This window comes from Sciurus vulgaris (genome assembly GCF_902686455.1).
Source record: "Sciurus vulgaris genome assembly, chromosome: 18".
Classification (NCBI taxonomy): domain Eukaryota; kingdom Metazoa; phylum Chordata; class Mammalia; order Rodentia; family Sciuridae; genus Sciurus; species Sciurus vulgaris.
Window position 1 is genome coordinate 3,888,982 of NC_136479.1, and position 20,129 is coordinate 3,909,110.

The 20,129-nt window shown below is 45.9% G+C and overlaps 2 protein-coding genes across 5 annotated transcripts in view; one reads left to right on the forward strand and one right to left on the reverse strand.

Moving 5' to 3' along the window:
• Positions 1-18,771, reverse strand: part of GLYR1 (glyoxylate reductase 1 homolog) — a 33,378-nt gene extending 14,607 nt beyond the window's left edge. Inside the window, exons 1-7 of one of the 4 annotated variants that reach the window (XM_079121693.1) lie at positions 18,688-18,767; positions 17,638-17,674; positions 16,556-16,635; positions 5,900-6,038; positions 5,135-5,377; positions 1,142-1,228; positions 221-277 (exon numbers count right to left, since the gene is read on the reverse strand). In XM_079121693.1, the coding sequence (XP_078977819.1) occupies positions 221-277; positions 1,142-1,228; positions 5,135-5,377; positions 5,900-6,038; positions 16,556-16,635; positions 17,638-17,674; positions 18,688-18,725 (681 nt within the window). In that variant the 5' untranslated portion in view covers positions 18,726-18,767. Of the gene's footprint in view, positions 1-220; positions 278-1,141; positions 1,229-5,134; positions 5,378-5,899; positions 6,039-16,555; positions 16,636-17,637; positions 17,675-18,687 lie in introns of all 4 variants that reach the window. The other 3 variants (XM_079121692.1, XM_079121695.1, XM_079121694.1) reach the window with 3 other exon arrangements.
• Positions 18,772-19,101: 330 nt separating this feature from the next.
• Positions 19,102-20,129, forward strand: part of UBN1 (ubinuclein 1) — a 32,438-nt gene continuing 31,410 nt past the window's right edge. The window contains 1 exon segment of the mRNA XM_079121691.1: positions 19,102-19,654. The gene's annotated coding sequence lies outside the window, so the exon portion shown is untranslated.

Sequence of the window (20,129 nt, forward strand, 5' to 3'; positions counted from 1 at the left end):
TTCCACCACACAGCCAGCTAAATTTGAAAAACTTTATTCTGGTTTATTTTTGATCTCAGTATCACATGACTTCCTCATGGACCTATATTGTGACTTTTTGCCAACTGCTCTAGGTTAGGCCAGAGCCTAACTTTCAGACTAATCAAGAAGTTCCAATAGAGTGTATTCCCTAGCAGGCTGGCCCCCAAGCAAGGGCTGGACTCCTCCCAGGGCCACATACCTTCTCTGTTTGGCTCAGCAGGAAATGATGGAAATGAGGATCTGCATCTTTGACAGGCTGAAACCAGAAGACAATCGATTTAAAGCAAGTTACCTTCCACCAAAGGGTACTTGCTCCTGCCTGGACCTGGACTCTCCTCAGCTGCAGTGCCTCTGGTCTGATCCCTTTCACAGCTGTCTAGAAACTTCTCCCACTTTTGATGTAAGCCTTTTATAAGGAAAAGACTACTGTTTTACCCAGGGAAAACCCAGCTTCAAGCGGAAAAGGACATCTGTTTCTGCCAGTCTGGTATACAAATTTTCCCAGTAACACTGCAGGAAAATATTAAACAAGCATACTAGTATTTCAGTGTTCAGTATTCATGAGGTACTCAGACAACCCAGCAGACTAGGCCATAGTGATTCCTAGGACTCTTCCAATTTGGGAGCTTAGACCTCCCTGTGTCTGAGGCCAGACCCACGGGTAGATTCTGACAGAGGAACAGAGTAGCTACAACTGTAGACCTCCATAGCTGCTCACAAGAATCCCCCGAACAGGTGTAGCCACAGCAGTGGTACAATCCCAGACCACTAAACATCGAGACTTGTATTTGTGGATAAGAGAGAGGGTGTTTATAAAATATTAAGTGAAAAAAATATTAAAATATTAAGTGAAAAAAAAATTGCAGAATGATCCCCCTTTGGTGGCAGAGGGACTAGACCAATGCCCAGAATCAGTTACTTCAAACCTAATGCTCACACCAAGGGCTAGGGTTTTACTTTTTACCTTACAGACTTCTGTACTATTTTTCCATTAAACAAAAACAACAACAATTTAAACAAACAAATGACTCTCCAAAAAAGGGGAAAAGGAAAAGAGAATCTCAGTAGTGCCAGGAAAAGCTGCTCTGACCTGGCAGTGGGACAGGAGACAGCTCTTTACCTCGCTTGCAGTCGGCTGCCATTTAAAAGCGGCCATCGGTCCAGCCATCATCCCCTTCACCGTACTAGACTCAGGGATGGTGAGGTCCTACAGAGGAAAAGACACAGCATCAGGACGCTTTGCTTCCTTTTGGTCATATTCAGTCCTGAGCTAAACCCCTGGTAAGCACCACTAAGTTTAAGTTCAAGCCAATCCCCATGCAAGATTCTGACGACTGTTCCTACAGAGAAACATGGCAAGTTCTTCCAGGAGACACAATGTGAGCCTTTCTTTTTCACTCTTGAAATGATAAAATATGTTCTTGTGTCTATATTTCACAAGGATGGAGGTAATCAGAAAGCCTGATTATGGTCTGCAGTGTTGTCAACAAAGTTACAGGGAAAATTCCTTATGGCAAATAATGAATATTAAATGAACATTAAGAAACAGTAGTGACTTTTTTAAGTTGGCAATGGACCTTTATTTATTTATTTATATGTGGTGCTGAGAATCAAATCCAGTGCTTTGCATGTGCTAGGCAAACACTCTGCCACTAAGCCACAACTCCAGTGGAACCCACCATATCTTTAAAATTAAAAAAAGATGCTGGTGAGGACGCTGTCCAAATTTTATAGCTGCAACACAGTAAAGCTAGAACACATCCAGGGAGGTCATCCTGGAGCTACTCCTCTTCTATACATTCTTCCTGGCACCCACTCCTGGGCAAGAGGTCACTGCTGAGCTTTAAAAAACCCACTCAGTCTCTCCCTACAGCTCAGGTGGTACCTCATACCTCCTCTTCCCACCTGCTCCCTTTTCACCTCTATGGATTTTCTGACATGTTCCTTTGGATGCCAATGTGAATCCGGATGTGCCCCAGGAACTCTGCAGCTCCCCTGCCCACACTGCTTCTTCCACTGTTCTACCAGGCCAAGATCCCTGGAAGTCCTTCTTGGTTCTTCTCCCTCTGACCCACTGCTGCTTTACAACTGGCTATCTATCCTGCCCCTCACCATCCTCACTACTAACTCCCAAGCTCTGGCCACCGCCACCAGTTACTTGACTGGTTACAAGATAAATTTTCCTGCTTCCACTCTGGGAAGCATCTGAGAAATTCAATTTTAAATTGAATTCAGTATAATTTACATTTAAATGATCACACATGGCTAAGAACAGTGCAGCTCCAGGGAAGACAGAATGGGAGCAAGGTGAATACAGCTCTGGGTCCAGCATGAAGTACAATTCCCAAATTGTTGGTCTTTGCATGAGTTTGAAACTTTAGGGGAGTCACAGGCTTGACTGTGCTACTTCTATTGTGTTGGTCTGTGCCCAGAGCTGTAGCTGTCAATTCAGACTAGGAAAGAAGGGCCCTGGCAAGAGCATCGGAGCACACTGCCAGCAGGCTCACCAACAGAAGTCTAGACACTGCCCCAATCCAGCCTGGCCTGCTGGCACGTAATCAACGCCTCCTGGATCGAGGTCAGCCCTTCACATCATTATCAACGGGGCAGGAGATGATGCCTGGAACGACTCACCTGTGGCTCTGCCCAGCTATCAGCTTGTGCTCTGCTCCGGTTCTGAGAGGAGCTTGCCAGTCAAATGACAATAACTATGGCAAAATACACACTCTTTTGAGGCTACAGGACAGATCAGGTTGGAAGACGGCATCAAAATTAAAGTGTCCGTGCACAGCTCCCCTGTGTGTCTGAAGATGCTGAGCTGAAACTGCTACCTGACCTCTACTCTCCCCACGCTCCAACCTCTCCTCAGGACACACATTTTCACCACAGGTTAGGCCAAGCACAAAAGCTACGCAGAAGGGATACTGGAAAGGGTCAACGACAGGGAGAACACTTGGACGGAAACAACTGTGTTATCACTCTCCGGATGATCAACTCAGCCCTGAGGGAAATGGCTTTGTACTGGGGCCTGCGAGAAGCCTTTACAAGCGAGCCTGAGCAGAGGCCTCTGGCTGCACTAAAGCCACCACCCAGCTCTCACTGCGCAACCATCTACCACCCTTGAAAAACCAACTACAAGGCCAGTATGCCACAGGTACTGCCTCAGGGCTCGGCCACTGACTCGCTGAATGCTCACAACAATGACCAGATGAGGAAACTGAGGCAAAGGAACTGGCCAAGGCCAAGCAGCTGCAGGAAGTCACAGGGTCACAAACTCAGGGCCTTAGTCCTAATGTCTCCCTAAACTTCCCCTCATCCAAAAAGAAGCTGGTTCTCTCTAAGGTGAGATGCCTGCCTTAGGGCAATATGAATTTGGAAAACAGCCCAGATTCCTTTGGGATCCCTGGGAAGAGAATTCAAAAGCCACATGACAGCTACTGTGGGTCAGATCAGATCACACTCCCTGTGAAGTGTTCTGCACACTGCAGTTGGGAGCTTTCTCCACTTTCTGGCTCATGGTCATTGGGTACAGGGCTCCCTCAACACTCGCTCTCCTATTGTTTTAGGCCATTTAATAGTGAGACAGATTGTCTCTAAACAGAGACTACACAGTGGCAGCCACAGTCAGAAAGATGTTCCTTCAGACCCACAAAGTGTGTTTTTTATTTTTAAATACCTTTATTTTTTATTTATTTATTTTTATGTGGTGCTGAGGATTGAACCCAGTGCTTCACACATGCTAGGCAGGCGCTCTTCACAGACCTACATCCCCAGCCCCTTTTACTTTTTGTTTTGAGACAGGGTCTCCCTAAAGTTGATTAGGGCTTTGCTAAGTTGCTGACACTGGGCTGGAACTTGTGATCCTCCTGCCTCAGCCTCCCAAGTTACTCTCCCTGCATGCTCGACCATTTCTTCTCTGGCTCCCACTGTCTGCCTGGCCTTACTGGTGTCTGAATCTGCCAGCCACTCTGATGTCTAGTATTTCATCATGGCCTGGTCACCCACTGTTCTTGCTGGTCATCTGGGTTATGTTCCTTTTTTTCTGCTGCTGAGAGTTCTCCTGTGTGTTCCCCATATAGACCACGCCCTTCATCTGGAAGTTCTCCCTGGGCTTCTGTGACTGGACCAAAGTCTTGTCAGTAAGAATGTGGAAGATGCACCATTCCCACTTGATTGTTCCCTGCTGGAAACTTTGGTAGTGCCATCGCTGAACAAGCTCCTTCCTGCAGAGCAGCCTCTGCCTTTCTTACTTACTTTCCCAAGGGGAGCTCATCCAGTCTTATGAATTCAACCACCTTCCTGCAGGTTTGCTTCCCAAGCCTACATCTCTAGTCCTGTCTAGATCACGCTGCAAATTCGTCACATTCAGAACAGAACCAGGGGTTGGGGTGTAGCTCAGTGGTACAGCACTTGTCTAGCATCTATGAGGTCCTGGGTTTGATGCCCAGCATAGCAAAAAACAAATTAGAAACCCCAACCCCACATAGAAACACCCTCTTTTCTCTCCTGGAGAGCCAGCTCCATCTCCTGACTCCTCTGTAAGGACTATTTTCTCAGGAGCGAAGTTGGAAATCACCTTCTTTTTCCTTTTCACATTCATCCTTTCCAGAACTGGCTGTCAAATTGTAGGGAGGCTTCCTCCCTTGAGCCTGGAGCCTACTCCATTCAGGATTTACTACTGACCCTCATGAATGTGTACCTGGCATTGAACCTGTAATGCTTGGCGCACACTGCCACCTTGACTTCAAACAGCTGCACAGGGCCCACGGGCTTAAGAAGACCACAGGCCCTCCACAATCTACTGAAGACTTGCCCCATCTCTGCTTGCCTCACTGTCCTCCAACTGTACCAAGACATCAACGCCATCACCTCTGGGGCACCTTCCTCCTTTGTCACTAGCCCTTCCCAGCCAGCCCATGTACACTGGCTCAGGTGGACTGCTCTCCTGACTCAGGCCTGTGCATTCATCTCTCATCTGGGCTGGGAGCTTCTTCAGGGCAGCAATCACGACAGGACTCCACACCACTGGGGAGCAGAAGCACGCTGCACGGTCCAGCCCTGCCTTACACACAAGGAGGTCACTAAGCCCAGAAGCTACAGTGGTAAGACAAACCTTCTCATCCTTGGGGGGCCGACCCCGTTTCCGGGGACTTTGCTCTTGGGCTCTTTTCAGAGGGGGTTTGGAGCCTCTCTCTGCAGAGCCTGAAGACACCCTCTTCTTTCCTTCTCCCACGTTCTTCTTCACCTTCCCTTCAGACAGGCTAAGTTTGCGCTTCTCGTCACCTGAGTTTGGCCTACTCCTCTCCTCACTGGAATTACGCCGACTCTTGTCATCAGCAGAGGTGTGGGACGATGTCTGAAAGTTTAATAATAATGATGATAGCCACACAACGGCTGCTGCTGCAACAACACAACAGTGCCACGCTCCACTACAGGCACTTCTGTGAGTCATCCTCACAGACACCCTACACATAGGTTATTTGGTCACCCCCATTTACATTGGGGGAAGTAAATTAAAAAAAAAAAAAAAAAAAAAAAAAAAAAGTATCAAGTCACTTGTCCACAGTGCCAAAGTGAGGGGGTAGGGTTTACTCTCAGGTAACACATCTGGAGGCTATGTCCCTATGCTCTGTGCTGCACCTCAAAACTAAGCTGCTCCTCCTGGTCCACGAAACTTCCCTGACAACAAATTCTTCTGGAAGGTGAGCCGCAGGTACAGAGTTCCAAGCTGATGAGCCAAAGGTTGATATTTAAAAACTGAAGTACTGCTCTCTCCAGGTATCTCGTAAGAGAGTTGTGGGACTGGGTGACATTTAATCTGCTAGCAACTATGCCAACTAACAGGCCTAGCATTAAAGGGAAAATTACAGTCTCTCACCTGATCTTTCCCTTTGGCTCTCCTGAGGAACTCTTCAACGGCATCCACAGCTTGCTGGAATCGTTTACCCTTGTTGATCTTTATCATTTCCTCTTTATGAGCATGATATGGCTTTAGCTGTTCCACTTTGATCCAGGCACTAGCAGAAAACAGAGAAAGGGAATGTGATCCATACTGTGAATGCCAAAAACTACCAAAGATCTCACCAGAGCAGAATGCAAACATCCATTTAGTATAACTGGAATTTCAGAGGCTGGACATTTAAAAAAAAAAAACAACAACAAAAAAAAAAAACAAAACAAAAAAAACTATTACTTTAGTTGTAGATGGACTATATTTATTTTTATGTGGTGCTGAGGATCGAACCAAGTACCTCACACGTGCCAGGCAAGAGCTCTACTACTGAGCTACAGCCCCAGCCCCAGCCCCATGGCTTGACACTTTTTAAAAACATGTAATCAACCATCCTGAACTCTTGAGGCTATAGTATATTTTCTTGAAACAAGTCAAGCAGAACCACAGCAGCCACCACCACAAATCAGAATCAGAACATACCTCACACGAAATTGTTGTTATACACCCTTGTTTCTACTCTCATTTATTAGCTTCAGTGTTCAACCACACATACCCAGACACTTGCTCAGGGCAGGAGAAAGCTGGAGATAGTCTCATTGTACGGCACAAAGACCACACATGCATCCCTGGTAATCAGTCTCTGGAAGCATCATAAACCATGGCGGCATGAGTGTGTAAGAAAACATTTGCTGCCTGTCAACAACTTGAGCCAAATTTATGTTCTGCCCATCAACCAAGAGTCAGGGATGCGGTCTGAGCTAAAGAAATCCAACATCTTCTCAAGTTGGTGACTCTTACAGATATTTGCAGTCACGGAGCCTATATTTGTTCATAAATGATGGTATCCATGGCCACTAAACCACACAAAACACATGGTTTTGGATGAGGGCAGCCGTCACAAAAGAAGGCCCTTACCAATGAGATTGTTCTTGAGAGTAAAGGTAGAACACACTCCTCTGATGTCTAATTTTTAATTTATTTTTTTAGTAGCTTAAGTATTTTATTTGCAACTAAGTTTGTTAACACTATATAATGAAAATGTACAAAGAATAATGTTGTAGTTTTTGGTTACACTTAAGTCAAAGACATTCATTAATAAGGAATCTCTGTATGTGAATATTCCAGAATTCTCTAAGCCATCTGATCAGAACAACTGTCTCTGAATATTACCTTACTTCGGAAGGTACTGGCATACATCTGAATTAAACTCAAATATTTTCAAAATAAGCCATAATAAAAAAAAATTCTATATTCAAACTAAAACAATTTTAATAGAACTTTCCTTTCCAGAAACAACAATAAAGGAAATAAAGCATTTTGTAAAATGTGATCCTGAACAAGTCAGAGTAAAAAATAAATGTATACTTAACTCCACCCCCTCAAAACAGAGGCTACTTTCTGCTCTGCAGCTTTGGAAACAAGGTGAAGAACAGTCTATAAATAACTTCAGGTAGGAGTTTGCCAAAACAAAGTTCAAGCAGTTGAACATGGACACCTCAGAAATTGGGGGAACCTGATCAAATAATCTGAACTGTATTTTTAATAACTGATACAAAGATGAAGTGGTTCCTCCCAAGTAGCAGTGCTGCTGGGGCCTGGCCCAGTCCCTTGCTCACTTATGCTATGCTCCTGAGCAAACCCTAATGCTTCTGCTCCAGGAGAGACTGTTTCCCTTTACAGGTTCCCTGTCCAGGGAGCTTTTTGATTGTATGAATGAGGTGAGTGCCAACTCCACAGGATATTTTAAGGTTTGGAGTCAAAGATTTTTTTTCTAACAGAACTAGGTAGAGTCCATGGCCTATCTCCAGTTTGTTCTAATTCATCACCACACATTTGTAGATCTAGGATATATCATCATAATCACATCTAAAGTCCGTCCTATGATTGACATTCTGTGCTGGGAAACAGTCCCTGTATTTAACAATAATACCTATACATAAAATAATCCACTATTACAACTTATATGGTCACAAAACATTAATGATCTGTAGACCAAGCAAATGTTTTTAACTATAATTGTCATACATCAGATTCACAGCCAGAATCCCCAAGATCAAAAAAAAAAATCTGCACAACACAAATAACTTAAAATACACATACACACATATATATACACACTTACACACACTTCTTACAGAACTGTGCTTGGGGAAACTCTATTTGTTGAGTGACACTGAAAGCATATTTTGCTTAACTGCTGCTCCAGGTATTTTTGTTTGGAAAATCTATCACAGTAGGGCACAGCTATTTATTGGATGACTAGAAAAGAAAGATAAGCTTGTGGCACTCAGAAAGTTTTAGTCTTTCAAGTTGTATAAAATGGACCTGCAGAATCACTGAAGTGTTCTCAGGATCCAAAGTTTGGAGCTGAAATGTGATATCAAACCTGCTGCAAAAAGTATATAGCAGTCATCTCTTGAGGTCAAACCTGGTACCCAGATAATGCAAAAAAGCTTCAGGATACGTAGCTTGTTGGTCTTGTTCCATATGGCCGCATAATCTGATCATGTGTAAATTTCACAGTAGATTCCTACTGTTCTGCTAGTTTGGTATTGAGGATGTGATCACATTCCTCCTGGATTTTATCTTCATAGTCTTCTAAGAGCCTCTCACATATTATTCCAACTGGTTGAAGGGTAAAGGTGGGCCAGTCCTTCTTCATCCAAAGGAACCTGGAGAAGCAGGTGCTGTGAGTGCTGAGGAGCGAGGCTGGCTTTCCCAAGTGCAAGCTTCACTGTGATTGAGAACGACTTCTAAATGTCTCCACTTAGAGACATTTAGAGACTGCTGATAAGGACGATATTCTTGCTTTATGTTCTGAGAAAGTTGCTTCGGAGTTGGAAGGTGCCGCTTGCTGCTGGGCGGGGCGGGCAGCTGGAGAAGGGGTGGTAGAGTCTCCTTCTGAAGTGGTGGTGCCATGTTGTGGGGCCTGATGCCAGAATGGGGCTGGGCACAGGGGTGCAGCACTGTCTGGAACTCCGTGGGTTGCTTCAGCATCACCCCGCGCCATGCTGCGGAGGGGCCAGGGACTAGGGGAGTCAAGCCAGCTCCAATTTTTAATTTCTACCATCAACATGTAACATATCAAACTGAAAAAAGCAGCCAGTCATTAATTCTGGAATACCTGGCTTACTACACTAACCTGAGTGAATTTGCAACAGCTGGTTTCTGTGGTTTCCCTAAATGACATTCAGCTTAAAGAATTCAAGTATAAAGGAGAGTATTACAGGTTTGGCAATGGATCAGTTAATTAACATACGTTTTATCCTGCAATGCCCATCAGTGTCACAGTGTAACCTTCAGAAAAAGTGGGTCAGGCTAAGGATGTAGAAACTGGGCTATCTCACTAACTTAACATTCTTCCTTAAAGAAGGCTAGAGGATATTCACTAATACTGAAACTACAAACCTCTGTATACAGAAATAATGCCACAACTCCCCGCAGCCACCTGTACTTTGGATGTTGTGTAAAAGCTGTGATGATGGGTCAGAACACACCTGACAGTCCTGGGCCACCAGCCTACGAATGCAAGGCAGCAAATGAGAGTGAGGCAAGTCCTCTATTGCTAATCTAAACAACTCACAGGGACACAGAGCTCTGGCCACAGTCATAAAGTAGATGCTTCCGAGGGACCAACTCAGCTTAAGGTCTGCAATTTGACACAATGAGTCCAATCCCTGGGAGAACACAGGAAAGGAGAGCTTACCTCGTATTTCCTGGCAAGTGTGCCACTGAACTGACTCCCCTGCCTCTCCCTGCATTTACAGTGACTGTAAGGACAGACCGGAGCAATTAGATGCAGTCAGTTAAGCTGCTACGTTAACTGAGTGGCTGGGAGACAACACAAACTTGTGTGAAGACGAAATGTCGGAGCCAGCACTGAGGACCTGCCTCACCCTCCTAGGAGGTGCAGGTCAGAAGACGAGACCTGTGCAAGTTTCCAGGAGACCAACAAGGTGGTTTGTGTGGAGTGAGACGACAGGTTCCAAAAAGCTTTCATCCCACCCACTCCTTCCTGCTACTGCATCGCTACCTCCCACCCAGCCTTGCTCAATCTCTGATTCAGAGAAAATGCAAAGGCAAGGATGTCTGTGGAGGAAGCACCAATAAATCAACACCCCCCCTCTATTTTTTCTGTTGAAGCATTTTAAACGAATTACTGATTTTTGCCACAAGGAACAGTACACTCGAAATTCCATTTACCCTCAAGATAGGAATTTAAGATACTACAATGAAATTTTCCTCTCTACAACCATCTTTGAAACTATAAAATGATTTTCTAAACAGTACAAATAAGACTTTAAAAAAAAAGGCTTTAAGAGGATAAAGGTAAGAAACGTTAGCATACTTGGGGAAACGGACCTATTGTTGAATAGGCATCTGGGATATCAGAAAGTCAAGCAAACACCAGCTCATCTGCTCCTAGGATTACCTCTTAAGTGAACCCAACTTAAGTTACTTTGGTACTTTTTATCTGAAGGCTATACCACAGCCCTCCTTCTTTTTAAAGTGGGTGTGCTTTCCAGCTAGAACTTCAGCAGAGCACCCCTCTGATTTGAAGGCAATCAGCTGGCCCTGGCATGCAACTGATGCTCAATAAATAATCACTGGTGCCTTCCTGGCATATTGTGGGGTGGTCTGCCCATTAGTGGGTTAAAAAGGTGCTAGAAGGTTCACTTGGTAAGGCTTTAGCATTTGTTTTGTTGTTGGTTTTTAAATGATTCCTTGACCCCCTTCTCACTGGCTTGGGCATGGGACCAAGGGGTTGGTTCATGCTTCTCATGTGCTCTATGACTGAGTTACACTCCCAGACCTAAATGACTATTCTGTTTCCTTTCTTATAATAAGCTGTAACTTGTGATTTTTTTCATATCCTCCTCCCAAGGCCTGGATAGAGCTGTACCTTTTAAGTCTAATTTGCTGTGGGCTGGGAAATCAGAAAAAACAAGCTTACCAGGTTGTCTAAAGTGCGAGGTTTTGCTTTTATGTAGAAGGGAGTTAATTACACTTTGCTTGTGGTAGTAAACAACTAAAAAAAAGTAACTAGTAATTGAGAGGCCATTATAGAGAAGGAAAAGGAAGGCCCCTTAAAATATTTGGCTAAGTGGAAAAGGTGAGAAAAGTAGTGTGTGTAGCTTGCAAAAACGAATACACGTAACTTCTAGATTCTTCACCAACCTTTCAGGAGGGACATGACACAGGAAACATGTCTACTTGAACAGCTGAGGGATGGGGATAAATGGAACTGCTTTCCTGTTTACTGCTTAAATTTTTGTTTTTGAAACAATAAATCTGTATTATATATGAAAAACAAGTCAGGGGCTAGGGATGTAGCTCAGTGCTAGAGTGTTTGCATAGCATACATGAGACCCTCGGTTCAATCCCCAGCAGACAAAACAAACAAAAACCCATCAAATTTATACTAAAGGCTCTTGTGTAGAACATGGGCTATTCCAGCTGTCCAGATGTCCCCCATGATTTGAAGACTGCACATAATGGATCCCAGAGCAGCTTACTCACCCTGGTGTCCCACTACGTTTCCTAAAAAGTCTCTTCACCTGAGAATTCAGAACTACCACTAAGACACTCAGATTACCCTACTACAACTGAATTTAAAAACCAGCATTTCAAACACTCTGATCTGCTTTCCCCTTAAATGAAAATCATATACATAGATGTTGTATTAAAGATGTCCATCTATGACCAATCTCAAAGACCCTCACCTGTGACTTAACCTTCATCTAGATATGATGACCTGTACTGAAGCTGGCTAGAGGGGTGTGGGGGTGGCATGGACAAAGGGAGAGAGAGAAAATGAATACGGGCACAAAATCCAAAGGAAAGAATAAGGACAGGATCAGAAGATATGGGTTCCCTTCTTCATATGGATTTGTAAGTAGTACTCAGTAAGCAATTTCTTTTATGTCTTTTTTTTTTTTTTTTTTTTTTGTCAAATAATGGAAAGACTAGGGATTATTGTGGTGTTATAGGACCAAGTCTAATCTATTCAGAAATACAGGCATCAAGAAATACACACAGAAAATAAAGGATTTCTCAGTTAATTTCAAGCAAATATCATCTTAAAGGCATCAACAAAGACTTGCAGATAAGATAGAACTTAGAACTTGTTTCAAAAACCTGAAAACATTCCCAAATGCTGGATGAGGATTTTAGGTTGTGTTGCCTACATTCATAAATGACTGGACCATCTTTTGGGGCCAGTTTGTACCATTCCATCACACGACACCTGCTTATCCATGGAAGTCCCCAGTAGGCCAGGAACTGCTCCTGCTGCTGCTGAGAGAGAAGCAGCTAACTGATGCTGTCTAGGGGAGCATTTGTGCTGTGGCATGGGGATACTGCTGTCTCAGTCTGGAACAGTGGCCCTCACTGTCCCCTTGCCTCAACTCTCTAACCATTAGATGGGGCTAGCTGTAGGAGAAGTAGGCCAGTTGGTGCCAGGTGAAAAGAAAAAGGATGTTTGCATGGTCCCAAATGCTAGGTTTCTCAGCATTAACACAGATGTTTCTAGAAGAGGTATTTGTATATTGACTCAAAAACATCACACTTGGCCAGGCCTGTCCCACCTTAGATGTGGCTTGATGTACAAAGCTCTTCAGGCTGGATCCTGGACATCTTATCACTAAAACCTACAGCCCCCTGGCCTCTCAGTTTCCTGATCTGGTGGGGTGGGGAGAAGAACCAGGATAAATCCATACATTTCCTGAAAGGGCAGCAGTGAAGATGCTATGGAAACTCTGAGGTAGTTTGCAAGCTACCCACTCTTTGTCCACAGTATTTTTGAATTGGTTTGTTTCTGGTGGCGTCTAAGGACCTGCAAACTAAACTTAACTGTTAACTTAACTGTTAAACTTAACTGTTAACTTAACTGTTAACAGTTAACTTAACTGTTATGTGATCCATTGCCATTGATGAAACTTTTTAAATCCTGAGCTGTCTCTTCTCTGATGGGTGACCATCACTGATCAGACTGTTCAAGGTGGACTCTCACACATTTGATGCTTGACATTTGGTTGTGTGACATGGTGGAACTAGCAATGCTATGATGAAATTATTTCTCCCCTTTGTATTTACGTGAAAATGGTTCTTTAAATGATTGTGGGAAATTGTTTTGGCTATATGGCTTGGTGAGTGAACCCAGCCATCTTAGAAGGTTCTGTCCTCACCAGAGAAGTATGATCAGGCAGGTCTGGCTCTCTCTTCCCACACAATTGTGAGAGGTTTTGGTAGAAAAAGGGAGAAAGAAAAATTGGGATTCTAAAAGGATTATAATCACCCTATATATTGTAAGAGGCTAACCATTTTATTCTTTGACAAATGTCCTTGCCAGAAGAATTCTAGTCACATATTTTTCCCCATAAGTAGTGTGTTGATTTTGAAACTGAGTATCTCTTATGGAATATTATATTCCTCAGGAATACAGGAATAGCCCAACTGAGTCAGGAACAGTCTCCAACTGGGTGAGGCCAAGGAACCAATGGAGCCCCTGCTGTAGGATGGACCACACTTGTCACCTCCCGCATTAAGTTTAAGGGCAGAGTCCAGTCTCTACTATAGCTACTTAGAGCTCTGTCCTTCACACATCAGTTCTCATTCCTAAAAATCCACTTTTACTACCTGTATTACCTTGAAGTAACTCTCTGCACTTGTCCCGAGCATAGTCACATAACATTCCACATGCAATGTCAACTCCTAAAGGCCATCCACTGGTTCAAACGTTCTGATCATGCTGTTTTCAGTCTCTGCTCTCCCATATGAAGAGTCCTACTCTTTTGTCTGCTAGGTCCCTTTGTCTGGATCTTGACTATTTCTATCAGATCCCCATGGAAGCACAAATTGAACAGCACACCATATTCCTGGCAAGGCATAGCAGTTTTTCCATAAAGGTGGAACAATGCATTATTTCATGTTCAAAGCCTTTTTGGTCAAAAAAGCATACCTGGATAACTTCTTATAGAATTTCTCACTTAGCTTCCTTTCTTTCCAAACATATATGTACACATACTTGCTTGCTCTCAGGAGCATAATCTCTCACATTTGCTTATACCCACTTGCCTGCTTCTTCTTACCAGCTTTTTTTCCTGTCCTGTAACAGATCTATATCCTGACTTGATGTGTGCTGAACACCTGCTATCTGCCAAACCACACCAAACACAATGGTTTAGGAAGGTAAATCAGCTTGCCCAACCATAGAGTAGATGGCACCAGGGTCTGAATGTATTTTAGGCTGAACAAATCCTGAGTTCTTTCCTCAAAGCAATATGTTGCCACCAGCCAATTGAAGATCTTACCTTCTGATAGTATGAAGATACTAAATAAAATCTACCTTAACACTGATCATTAAGGAAGCACTCCTCTTTTAGAGAAGCGTTCTACATCCTTACCCTTTGTTTATCCAAGTTAACTGTCTTCCAATTAAAAGTCCCAGAGTGTCTTAATTTTTAAATATATATTTTTTGGGGGGGTGGTGCTAGGGACTGAACCCAGGGCCTCATGAATGTTAAGCACATACTCTACCTCTGAGCTACACCCACAGCCCTTTTTAGTTTTCTGAGACAGGGTCTTACTAAGTGGCTGAGACTAGCCTTAACTTGCAATCCTCCTGCAAGTCTCCCAAGTCACTGGCATCATGCTCAGCCTTAACTAGCTTTTTATGTAGAGATCCATCAAGGGAATTTAAAAGGCTTAAGGATCTTACACCTAGCAGCTGCCTATGTCCACTTGCTTATGAACCAAAGAGCTGTAGTCATGGAGTTAGAAATCATATCATAACTACCACCAATAGCAGGTTATGTCTGTATTCAGTATGCACATCCTTTGTTATTGGCTGCACCTGTGTGCCTGGCTGAGCACTCAAGTTCACTCAACTCCAATTTTCTGGGTCTCATTTTTTACAGAGATCGTAGTTTATTCATCTAGCCTTTCAGCAATAAAAAAAATTATCAGGGGCTGGGGAGATAGCTCAGTTGGTAGAGTGCTTGCCTTGCAAGTACAAGGCCCTGGGTTCAATCCCCAGCACCACAAAAAAAAAAAAAAAAAAAAAAAAAAAATCAAACAATGGCTTTCAGGCCCTCTATAATCTGGCAGAGTTCCTATTTTGTTTCAAACATGTGTAATTCTTCATTGAGTCAACTAAATTTGGTCAAACATGTTGCCTCAGTTACTCCCAAGCTCCAGTTATCCTAGGCACGGAGCTTCTTCCTTCCCATGCCAGTCATCTTGGCAGTATCCCCACTGCCTAAACTGCCCTTATTGTTTCTGCCCACCCAAACTCTATTTGTCCTGCAGAACTGGATTTGTGGCTTGCTACTTCCATCAGCCTTCCTGGACCTCACTATTCTCTACTGACCTCTTCCTCTTTCAGAAGCCTTTCATAATTACCTGCATCACTCATTCTGCACAAAACCTCATCTGAACTATTTAAGTCTTGTCACAACCAAGCACCTGAAAGGCAAGAACCACAACATTCACTTTCCTAGGACTTCCTTCAGTGTCAATCTCACCAGGACACTCTTCATTAGGGAATTAGAACAGTCCCTCTTTTACAGGCTGTACTCTCACAGCTCAAGGCTAGTAACTCCTTGAAATACTGCCACCGGAAGGCTGGTAAATTGGTTTGTGATAGAGAACTGGGGGCGGAGTATATCTGTATCATGAAGGTCAACATACTAGGCAAATGTGAAACCCGGAAGAGCACTGATGTATAAACTCCTGAATGAGGAAAACATTGCTTATAAGGGATTTTCACCTGTAACATTATATATTGCCTTCTAAGAATAACTATTTTAACCATCAGTGTTAGATTTATCAGAAAAGGCATAGACTTTTTTTTCAAACCCAAAGTTACATTTTCCTGTAAGAATCATAAATAGAAATACAACTACTTATAGAAATCAAGCTATCTAACTAGCTAATCAACTAGCTATCAAGCTAATCAACTTGACGTACTGATGACAAAACTAAAAAAAATGCTGGAAATTCAAGTTACCACACATTCTACCCTGCAGGGTGACTTCTTATATGACCTTAAGCCAAAGAATCTACAATTAATGGTCCTGGATCCCTTTACTTGAGCACACATCTGGTAATAAAGCTTTACTGATACAGTGTCAGAGCAACTTACCTACTTTTGCAAGAGAACAGAATTGAACAAGTACATAAGATAAATGGAACTTTAGCTTTCACTGTAGACCTCATGAATGAACCTTAATGATACATGGCCACTGAAAGAGAACCAAACATGGCTATTATAAAAGAAACTGCTACTGGAGTTGGAAAAGAAGATGTGAGAAACTATCATAACGTAACCTCATAAGTAGAAGTTCTTACTTCTGATCATGAAGCCTAGTTCTTACCTGACTGACCTTGCTATTGGCCCCAGGACAATTTCTGTGAGATGAGAACAGCACATTTTATTTAGGTATGAAGCCAGCATGATGTGCCATTCTTATGCACTACAAGAAGCCTGAACTGAGGATCCTCAGAATATTCTTTTGGCAACTCAGTCTCAGGGAAATGCCCAGACAAAGACAACATGAATACTTGATGAATACCACTCACTGATCTTCTGTTCCAAAAAACTTCACAAAGAAGCATTTCTTTCCACGTGGTTTCTTCAAATCCTTGGGTGGATTAACAATCTAGAGGATAAAGGGAAAAGAAGACATGATGGCAATATGGCAGCCCACTAGAAAAGTAAATTTTTACAGTTCTAAGTTGTTAAAGGGGGGAAGAATAAGAATATATATATATATACACACATATATATGTATATACACACACACATATATATATATATATATACACACATGAATATATTAAAAGGCCTAGAACTTAGCTCATGTCTAGCACTTTCCAGTTAAGATATGTGGAAATGTACAAATATTCTGGAAGTTCCCTGTAGCTAACATGTAGCAGTGCTCAGTAGATACAATATTCCTTTTACTGCAATGGTTCTGTTAATATAAGCAGTTCAAACTAAGATCAACATCATTTCCCCTCAATGTGACAATATCATTACTGAAAAAGGTAGAGGTCATTCTCCAAAATACTTTTGGTGCACAAAGAGTTGAAACATGAAATGGTGAAAGTAAAGGACAACTGAGGCACAGAAAACACCATATTGCAGTCTAAAGACATTTCCTGGATTCCAAGCAAGAATATAAAAACAGAACACTTGGAAAGCTATGACGGATCACCTCATGCAAAATGTGGAATGCCAACTTCTGTAAAGATGCACTGGAGCAGCACATATGGTAACAAGGGAAGAAGATTTAAACTTAGTCGGGACAAAAATACTTTGGCTTTTCACTAACCTACATTTAGACTTCTCTCTTCCTGGAGAATTTATTCTCTTGTTAGGTTTCAGTATAAAGCTAAATTCAAATTAGAATTGATTCCCAGGGTTAACAACAAATTTCAAAAACTAACTCTGATTCAAGAAATAAGCAATGACTGCAGATTAAATGATTTGGTTTATACTGTATTATTCTTTTTTTAAATAACTGATACTACAGAATATGAGTGTTATCTGAATGGGCCCAGTTTAACTCAGTGTTAGAAACTGAGGGAAATGCATCTTACATTTCCCACCTCCTCAAACCCAAATTTAGGTATCATCCTTTAAAGAGCAAAACACTCACCTTTCCCGGCCAAGGAGGATACCGGCCGAGTTTCCCCCTAGAGAAAACACAGAGAGTCAGAACTTGCTCTGGAAAAGCCAGTCCCTCTCCTTCAAGTCACTCAACATGCAATTTATGCTGCTAAATCTGTTGGCATCCTCAAGTGCCAGACAAAAGCCAGAAAACCAGAGTTCTCAATCTGGCTTCCTCAGCTGGGCCGGAGACCCTCAACCACGGAATGAAAAACTGTGCAAGTGTGTGTGTGAGGTCTGTGCCTTCTTTGGCTGACAAGGAATGCGAAACAACCAGGCCGTCAACAGTCACTTGTTTGGAGCCTGCCAGTGACCGGGGTGGGGGGCAGTTCCTCTGTAAACACAGACATCCCCTAAATAAGTCTGGTTTAATTCTCTAGGCACACAGCCCGGCTTTGACAGGCGCTAATGGAAGCCTGCCTCCGGGTCCAGACACAAACTACGCAGCTCGAGGGAGGCGAGCACGGTCGGTCTTGGTTCAGGCGGTTGGCGGGGACGCAGAAGCAGACCACGAGAGGCACCGGTCACTGCCAAGCCATCGGTTGTAAAGGAGAAGTCGCCTGTCCGTCTCCTCACTGGGCAGCGCCAGCAACCGGTTTCCACACCCCGGCCGAGTCGCCCGCACTGGAAGGTCCCGTCGCGACGCGGGCGTTGACCGGCCTGTCCCGGCGAGATGGCCCCGCGGGTCCCCCGGCTCTCCCGTCTCCGGGGAGCCCCAGCAAGACTCCGGGGACCCAGAGTCCTCGGGAGCTGCGCAGCGCTCAGGACTACCTCCGCCGGCCGCCCGGCTCCGAGCGCGGCCCTCCCCGGGGCGGCCTCGGGGCTCAGAGCCTGCCCACCGCGGCCACCCTCGGCCTCTGTCCCTCGGGGCCGGGCTGCCCCTTCCGCCCAGCGTCGCTCGCAGCACCGGCACTCCGTCTTCCCCTCGCTCGGCCGCCTGGAACGCGCAGAAAGGCAGCTCCGAGGCTGGCCGCGAACCCCGCGCCCTGGGAGGCGGCTCCGCGGCGCATCTCGCCTGGCCCCGGCCGCCCGGACTCACCACACCAAGTCGCCGAGCCGCAGACTCACAGCCGCCATCTTACCACCCAACCACCGCCGCCGCACGGGCCGCCGGGAACTTCAGGTCGCCGCGGCGCCACCCATTGGAGTCGGCCAGACCACGTGACGGGGCCGGCTGTCATCGGCCACGCCGCTGCTCTGACGTCACCGCGCCTGCCCGCGCTCATTGGCTGGGAGGGCGACACGTGACTCGGGTGCCGCGGTCTCCCCGCGCCGGAGCCCCGAGACTCCCGGCTCCTTCCCCCTCCCTCGGGCTCGTGACAACGAAGCGTCCGCGGTTTGAGGCGGCGGCGGCGGCGACGGTGCGGCCGGCCGAGCGCGGGAGGAAGCCGGCTTCGCGGCTCGCCCCGCCCCCGGGCGCTGGACTCAGCTCCCCGCCCCCTCGGCGCTTCCGTTACGGCCGTTAGTCGGGCGCGGGCCCCGGGCCATCCCCGAGCCCGCGGCGCTGCCGGCCCCGTCGCTGCGCCCGCGAGCCGTTCTGACGGACCTTGGCGCGGCCTGGAAGCCGGCCCGCTCCGAGCCCGGGGCCCCGCGCCCGGCGGGCTCCGCTGACCGCAGCCCAGGAGGCCCCGGCGTCCGCGCTCGCCAGCCGCCGCCGCCGGTTTCCGCGGAGTGCTCCTGTGGACGGCCGGCTCCCGGAGCAGCGTCGCAGCGGCGAGTCCGCGCCGCCTTGCTGCCGGGGCGCCCTGTGGCCGCCCCTCGTCGTCCCGCGAGTTGCTTCTGGGACGCGGAGTTGGCATTCCTCCGCGTCCTCCTGGCCGGCGCGCGGCGCGGCTGACGAGGCCCCGGGGCGGGGAGCCGGCCATGGGCCGCGGCACGGGCCGGCCGGCCGCCCGCAGGCAGGGCTCGGGAGCCGGCCGCTAGCCGCGCGGCAGCCCGGAGTCCGGGCAGGCATGAGGACCGCCGCGGGGGAACGTCCGCGGCCCGCGTCGGCTCTGGGGACAAAGGTGCGTGCAGTTGCCGGGCTGGGCTCCCGAGGTAGCTCGGCGTAGTTTGACACTTTGCAAGAAGTTGTGACAGCAGGAAGACGGATGCCAGCGTAGGGGACCGCCCCGACTTCCGAGGACAGGTAGCAGCGCGGCTTTGTACAACAGGTCCCTCTCCCGGGCTCTGACTCCCGGAGCCCGGGTCCAGCTTGACTAACTTAAAGCCGCACTTTTCTTGAGTCAGATGCCTGCTCGCAAAGGTGGCGGGTCTACCCGCCACTCCCGTGGGCATCGTGCAGCGCAGAGGCTCGGAGGGCGAGGGTGTTTGGGCTTGCTGGCTTGTCCCGGAAGCTGGTTTTCCTTTGGAGACCAGTTTCTCTGAAGTACCGTGAATTAATTGCAGGGACTGTCATCCAGTGTGTGCGCTCTTTTAAAGACAAACTGGTTGTTTAAAGTGTACTTAAGAGTAAAATCCAGCATGGCTTCCTGCTTTAGA